At 32.0% G+C, this 7,013-nt stretch overlaps 1 protein-coding gene across 1 annotated transcript in view; it reads left to right on the top strand.

The window, feature by feature from the left end:
• The window catches only part of LOC107754289 (SH3 and multiple ankyrin repeat domains protein 1-like), a gene marked incomplete at its 3' end in the record, with an annotated part of 25,799 nt that extends 19,341 nt beyond the window's left edge, over positions 1-6,458 (top strand). Inside the window, exons 7-10 of the mRNA XM_016570713.1 lie at positions 441-608; positions 5,356-5,472; positions 6,120-6,197; positions 6,392-6,458. Coding sequence (XP_016426199.1) covers positions 441-608; positions 5,356-5,472; positions 6,120-6,197; positions 6,392-6,458 — 430 coding nt within the window. The remainder of the gene's footprint in view (positions 1-440; positions 609-5,355; positions 5,473-6,119; positions 6,198-6,391) is intronic.
• Positions 6,459-7,013: the final 555 nt, after the last annotated feature.

Genomic DNA, 7,013 nt, shown 5'->3' with positions numbered 1-7,013 from the left:
GTTATTATGGATTATGGACTTATATTTTGGCCAGAAGCAATAGTTAAAAACGTCTTAACGATGGATTTGTTTCTTACAAACACGCAGCTTTTGGCTTCACAAGATGTTAACTGATGGACTGGAGTGGTGTGGATTATTGTGATGTTTTTATCAGCTGTTTGGACTCTGATTCTGACGGCACCCATTCACTGCAGAGCATCCATTGCTGAGCAAATGCTAAATTTCTCCAAATCTGTTTCCATGAAGAAACAAACTCATTTAGGATGAGTAAATTGCCAACAAACTTTTATTTTTGGGTGAGCTGTGTCTTTAAACACCATTTGGCTCCATTTCATTTACAGGTTAAATTGATGGTGACAACTGCACAATATTGATTAGTGCATCTTTAATCGGCTTGTTTTTGTAAATCTTAGCATGCATAACTCTTCATTTGATCCCAGGCGCTGCTGTCTTTGGGAGCTTCTCCAGATTATCCAGACCGCTGTGGACTGACGCCGCTGTACCACTCGGTGCTGACAGGGGGCGAAACGTCCTGCTGTGAAACTCTGCTGTACTACAGAGCACGGCTGGGAGTCAGAGACGAGAACGGCTGGGACGAGTCACACCAGGTGTGTTTACTGTCTTAAACACAACAAGACAATAATAGACATGTCAAAGTCTGTGAGTATATGTGTGCATGCATGTGTCTGTTTATTCACATCATTCTCTCTCTCATTTTTTGGCTCTCTTTTCATCTCTCTATATGGCCCACAATATTTATAATACAAAAAATGTGTGTTTTGCTACATTAGATAACTAGAAATAGTAGACTTAAGCATTGAAATGTGGATTTCTTTAATTAAAAATTCAAATTTGATTTGAATAACATGCCGGTCTCTCATGCTCGTTGTCTTCTTGTTTCTAAACACCTGTGCATATTTCATCCTGGTCATCACTGTGTCTGTATTCGTAAGCGCCTGGACTTTGTTCATCCTCTGTTGAAGATGTTTTTCCATCAGATGTTAGATGGTGGGATCTTTACCTTTAACCTCATTACACAGCAAATTAGAAAAATGCACTAAAATGCAACTGTACATGTATGAAGTTAATTGCGCTTGTCAGTTGTTTAAAAATGAAGGAGAAATGCTTCTTGCTACAGCATATTTTGTTGTCGACATGCATCTGATTAAACTCAAACTGTATATACAATAAAGTCAGCACAGTACAGTGCAAAAATAGATTTTGAGGTGCTATTGTTTACTAAAAACTATTAGAAATAACTGAAATTAAGCTGGAATAAAATAAAAACTAAATATCAGATGAAAGAATTTAATGAAAATCAGAAAAAATTAGGAATGTTGCTTTGGCAACTAACTGAAATTATATTTATTAATTTTTTTCTATTATTGTGTATTATTTATTTAATAAATTATTAATTAATTTGTAATATGTATTTATTTATTTACTTATTTTGTACAGCACTTTGGGACATTCTGTGATTTTAAAAGTGCTTTATAAATACATTTTGATTTCATGTGATTTAATTTGAAGTAAATAAATACTAAAATTAACTATATAGATATTTTTGAAAAAGTATAAACATGATAATGGCACATAATAAAATTACTAAAACATAAATAATACAAAAAAATCTAAATTAAGTACTAGAGGTGACCCTGAATAATCGAAGATTCGATAGGAGGAGCCTGATTTGAATACCAATCTCACAGTCGAATATTTGCAGAGGTGTTATGATCATGCCGTTTTGGCTATATGGGGGTGCTCAATGCCTGATTTCACATAGAACTAGTTTTCTCCCAATAAGCCTTTTTGTGCTTTTTGTGCACAAAGAAAACAAAAATGACGACTTCATTCAACAATTCGTTGTCTCCGCGTCACCCTATAGTGCCATTTTGGAGAGGATCACATACGTAAACAATGTATGTACGCGGATACGTTGTTTACGTTGTTTACGCTGTTTACGCTTTGATCTGAGTGTAAACAACGTATCCGCGTACATACGTTGTTTACGTATGTGATCCTCTCCAAAATGGCACTACAGGGTGACGCGGAGATGACAAATTGTTGAATAAAGTCGTTATTTTTGTTTTCTTTGTGCACAAAAAGTATTCTCGTAGCTTCGTAAAATTACAGTTGAACCACTGATGTTACATGGATTATTTTAACGATGTCCTTGCTACGTTTCTGGGTCTTGATCGTGGTAGTATCCTTGCTGTCTGTGGAGGGTCAGAGAGCTCTCGGAATTCATCAGAAATATCTTAATTTGTGTTTTGATTATGAACGAAGGTCTTACGGGTTTGGAACGACACGAGGGTGAGTAATTAATGACAGAATTTTCATTTTTGGGTGAACTATCCCTTTAAGTACTAAAATTAAATCTAAAATAAAAAGTAATATAAAAATATTTAAAATAAATGGATAAAAATGATTATAGCACATAATAAAATTACAAAAACTTCAATAATATAAATTAGGTACTAAAAAGACTAAAACATATTTCACAAAAAAAATATTTAAAGATGTGCAGAAATATAAATAAAAAAAGGATAAAATGACTAAAGCACATAATAAAATGACTAAAACTTAAATAATATAAAAATATAAATAAGACTGAAATAACACTGCTGCAGAGTATGTGAAACTATACAAATTTAGGATTGTTGTGTCAGGTTGTACATATTGCCTAATCATGTAAATCCTGAAGAAATCATGTCAGAAGCTCTGATTAACAGTGCACTTATCACAGCTCATGTTTCCCTGCAGCAACCTGCAGTTAAGTGCTTTGCTTTAGGGCTGTCGCGATTCGTCGATTTTATTCGACTATTGGATTTTTTAAAATCCTCGACTTCATTTTGCTCGCGTCTACTAACCGGCAAAATACTGGAAGTGGCGCATTTCACGGACAAGAATCCATAAAACACATTATTAGACTGTTTCCCAAGGCTGCATGATATATTAAACCCATTTAAAAATCATAATTAAGCATAATTGTGAATTCACAAACGCTACGATTTAATTAAATAATTATATGCAATGCAGTTCTAATACAGTATATGCTATTTAATTATTTACATGCGTGTAGGTTAAGTACATGCGTCACACAGTGTTTTTTCCATTTTCATTTTTCTATACTCTGTTTTAATGGTTAAATTAAATTTTATTAATCAAAAAGCCTGTCTAATTAATTGAGTTTTACAGTTTTATCTTTACCAAATTCTGTTTTCCATTATTTTCTGGATTCCATTTTAATGGTTCCATTACATTTTAATAATCAAAAGCATCTCCAATTAATTGATTTTATAAAAAAAAAAATATATAAAAAAAAAGTTTTTTTTTTACAGTGTTTTTTATTATAATTGTATTATTAGTAGACTAGAACACGTGGATATGTTGTCATTCTTACACTATAATACTGAACTTTGATTTCAGTGATTTGGACTATGAGATGGACACTTGCTTCTTGCACTCTATGTTGCACGACTATGAGATGGATGCACTTTACTTTTGCTTTAAGAAAAGGATTTCATAAAAATTTGGATTTCATTTGGTTTAATAAAATATAGTTTAATAAAATATTCTTAATAAAATTGTTGTTGTTTTTTTTGCGGGAAATTAATCGTGTAGATTAACCGATTAATCGATAAATTAGTCGATAGATTAATCGAAATAAAAATAGTTGTTAGTGGCAGCCCTACTTTGCTTTAAGGCACAACAGTGATAGCGCATGGCTAGAGAACTTCCAGCACATCGGCTCTGAGATATAACCACTACACCACACCACCGACGTCATGAGACTCACTGTGCTTCTGTCAGCAAACCCACTGTGTCTGAAACCACATGAATCCTGCAGGCCAATCACAGTACAGTACAGACATGTCCTCAGCGAATGGAGAACAGCATCTAGGTGCTTCTGAATCATCAGTCAGACACTGTCCATAGTCCTCCGCTGTCTCTCTCTCTCTCCATAGATCAGACATGAAGAGGCGTTTGGAGAGGTTGAAGTTCACAGGTACCCATCTCTCATCTCTCATTTCATTCATCATCTTCTGCTGTCTGTCTGTTGCCTGGTTTTAAACAAAAGTTTCTCTTTTTAATTCTCTACTCTTTTCTCTATCCTTTCTAAGCCGTTTGTGTACAAAAATATATGAATATATTCATTTTCCCCAACCACCTACAGTACCTGCCTGTTCCCCACACACAATAGTACCATGGTACGACTCCCACAACACCCTGAGAGCACAATGATTATGTATATATATCTCCTAAATTAAGTCAGAGATTTAATTGTGTGCTTCCAGCCCATAAGCAGAACAATGAGGAGAAATGAAATTCAAAGTTCAAACTCATGATATGGGCTTTTTAATGATCAGTACTGAATATCTAGAGAGCAGAGTGGGGTTAGTGTAGTTAAAGCTAAAACTAAAACCATCAAGTAACGTTTTTGTTACCTAAAATAAATGTTAACTGGGGAAAAAAAACAACAACTAAATTTCAGCTAGTTGCCAAGGCAAAATTTCTCATTTTCCTTTAGTTTAACTTAAAAACTGAAATAAAAAGGAATAAAAACTACATAGATAAATAACCAATTTAATTTTTATGAGAAACTTAGTAAAAATTTGAAAACATTTTAATGAAATTTGATTATATAAAAATAAAAATATTAATAAAAACTATAACAACACGTTAATGGTGCTTAATGCTGAGGCAGAGATGTCAATATAATACAAAAATATATATATATAAAAATAAAACTAATTCCAATAAAAATATTAATAAAAACTATAATAGCAGTGATACTAAAATAATACTGGGGCAGAGTGGTTGATTTAAAAAAAACCTAACAAAAATTAGAAAAAAACCCCCAATAAAATTACTAAAACTTAAAAATAAAATAACTAAAACAATAAAAATTAATAACTACATAGACAAAAATGAGAAACTTATTAAATAATATCTCAATAATATTAAAATATTATTGGAGCCGAGTGGTCAGTATAATAAAACAAAGACTAATAAATATGAGAAACTATGAAACTTTAGCTAAAATTAAAATGAAAGTGGATAATATAAAAATAAAAACTAATTCAAAATCTAAATTAAAAGCAGATTGTGGTAATACTGATATATATATATATATAATCAATTTGGGGAAAAAAAGTATAGAATATGTATCTTAATTTTAGGGTCAACAGAAAGATTCACTAATCACCTCCGACAGAAAGATATGGCACTTTCTGACCTACTTACTGCCCTCTTTTGATTGTTCCTCTGATTTTTCCTTGTTCTTCTGACTTTTCCTCAACAAGTGGATATGGTCTTGTTTCTTTAACCTCTGTTTTGTTCACTCAACTGTAGGTGTGTCAGCACGGATTCGCCCAACACTTAGAACACCTTCTGTTCTATGGGGCAGACACCACTTCCCAGAATGCATCAGGAAACACTGCCCTCCACATATGTGCCCTTTACAACAAGGTAATCTGACAGTAAATACAGATGTGACACTGGTGGCTTTACCTTATTTATCAAAGTGTAGTCCAGTCTTATGTTAGTATTCATTATATAATAGTTTTAAAAATATTTTAATTATTTAATTATCTTTCATTTTTAATTTTAAACAATTTAAATCAAAATTTTTTTTTTTTCAATTTTCAAATTTTTTTCTAATATTTATTTTAATTGAGTTATTTTCAGCTTTATTCGGGGTTTCTGCACATCTTAAAAAGTCTTAATTCACCATTCCACAAATTAAGGCCTTTGAAAGCTCTTAAATCAGTCTTAAATTCATGAAGTCGTGGCATTAAATGTTGCATACACTGCAAACAATGAATATCTTCCTGAGTATTTTGGTCTTGTTTTCCAATACAAATATCCTTAAATCAAGATACATTTACTTAAGGAGCAAAATGAAGTGAGTTTATGTGTGAAACAAGAGCAAATATCTGTCAATGGGGAATGAAAAGTTGCTTTCCCTGTGAATTAAGTCGATTTTTCTGAGCCCATTGGCAGATTTGTTCTTTTTTCATCATGAACTCAGCTCCAGAAAACAACACTTCTTATCTTATGTCGTTTTGCTTCATGGTAAATGGATCTTGATTTAAGAATCTCCTCTGCTCGATCAGGAGAGCTGCGCCCGAGTCCTTCTGTACCGAGGAGCCAGTAAGGAGATAAAGAACAAACACGGTCAAACCCCCTTCCAGGTATCTGTGTGGTAATAGTTTTAATCAACATGACTTATTGTTGTACATTCATGTGGCATGTTTCACCACTGTACGAAACATAAGGCTAGCAAAACAATGACTTTAGTGAGTGCATGTTTCCTAGAATTGCAAAGATTGTCCTCATATTAAAGATTGCATTGTTGCAAAGTCTATTGCAATGCTGTTTTTGGCAGGTCGCTGTGATGTCTGGCCATTTTGAACTCGGAGAAATCCTCAAAAATCACAATGATGCAGATGTTGGTAAGTGTACATTTAAAATATGCATAATGGCTGAGAGAAATGTTAAGTATATACCACAGCTTTCCTCCAAAATCTAGCCTGTGCAGGCTGTTCTTTAAGAACATGATTTTGTTGCCATAATGCATTGTGACAAGCTGTTAGATTAATTTGTAGGTAATTTGTTTTTAAATAAAAATAAAATTTAAAAAAATTTAAGTGCTCATAAATTTCGCATAAATAATCGAATAAACATAAATAATCTAATTAAAATTGACCATTTTACTCAATATTTGTGTATTGTGTATTTTTAATTTATATTTAATTTATTCTTATTAGAGTGTTGTATCATTAGCTCATATACCAGTGTTGTTATTGTTAACTGAAACTAAATCTACCAGTTTTAATATATTAAGTATTAAAATATATTAAGCATATTTGGTAATTGAAATAAAGCTAACATAAAAAATAAAATATAAAATAAAAATATTAGATGAAAAACTTAAAAAACTTCTGAAAAATCTGACATAAAAGTCTAAATAGAAATATATATACAGTATATATATATATATATATATA

The sequence above is a fragment of the Sinocyclocheilus rhinocerous genome, unplaced genomic scaffold (genome assembly GCF_001515625.1).
Source record: "Sinocyclocheilus rhinocerous isolate Xijiao unplaced genomic scaffold, SAMN03320098_v1.1 scaffold2116, whole genome shotgun sequence".
In the NCBI taxonomy this organism is placed as follows: domain Eukaryota; kingdom Metazoa; phylum Chordata; class Actinopteri; order Cypriniformes; family Cyprinidae; genus Sinocyclocheilus; species Sinocyclocheilus rhinocerous.
This window is presented reverse-complemented; position numbering and strand designations above follow the sequence as displayed.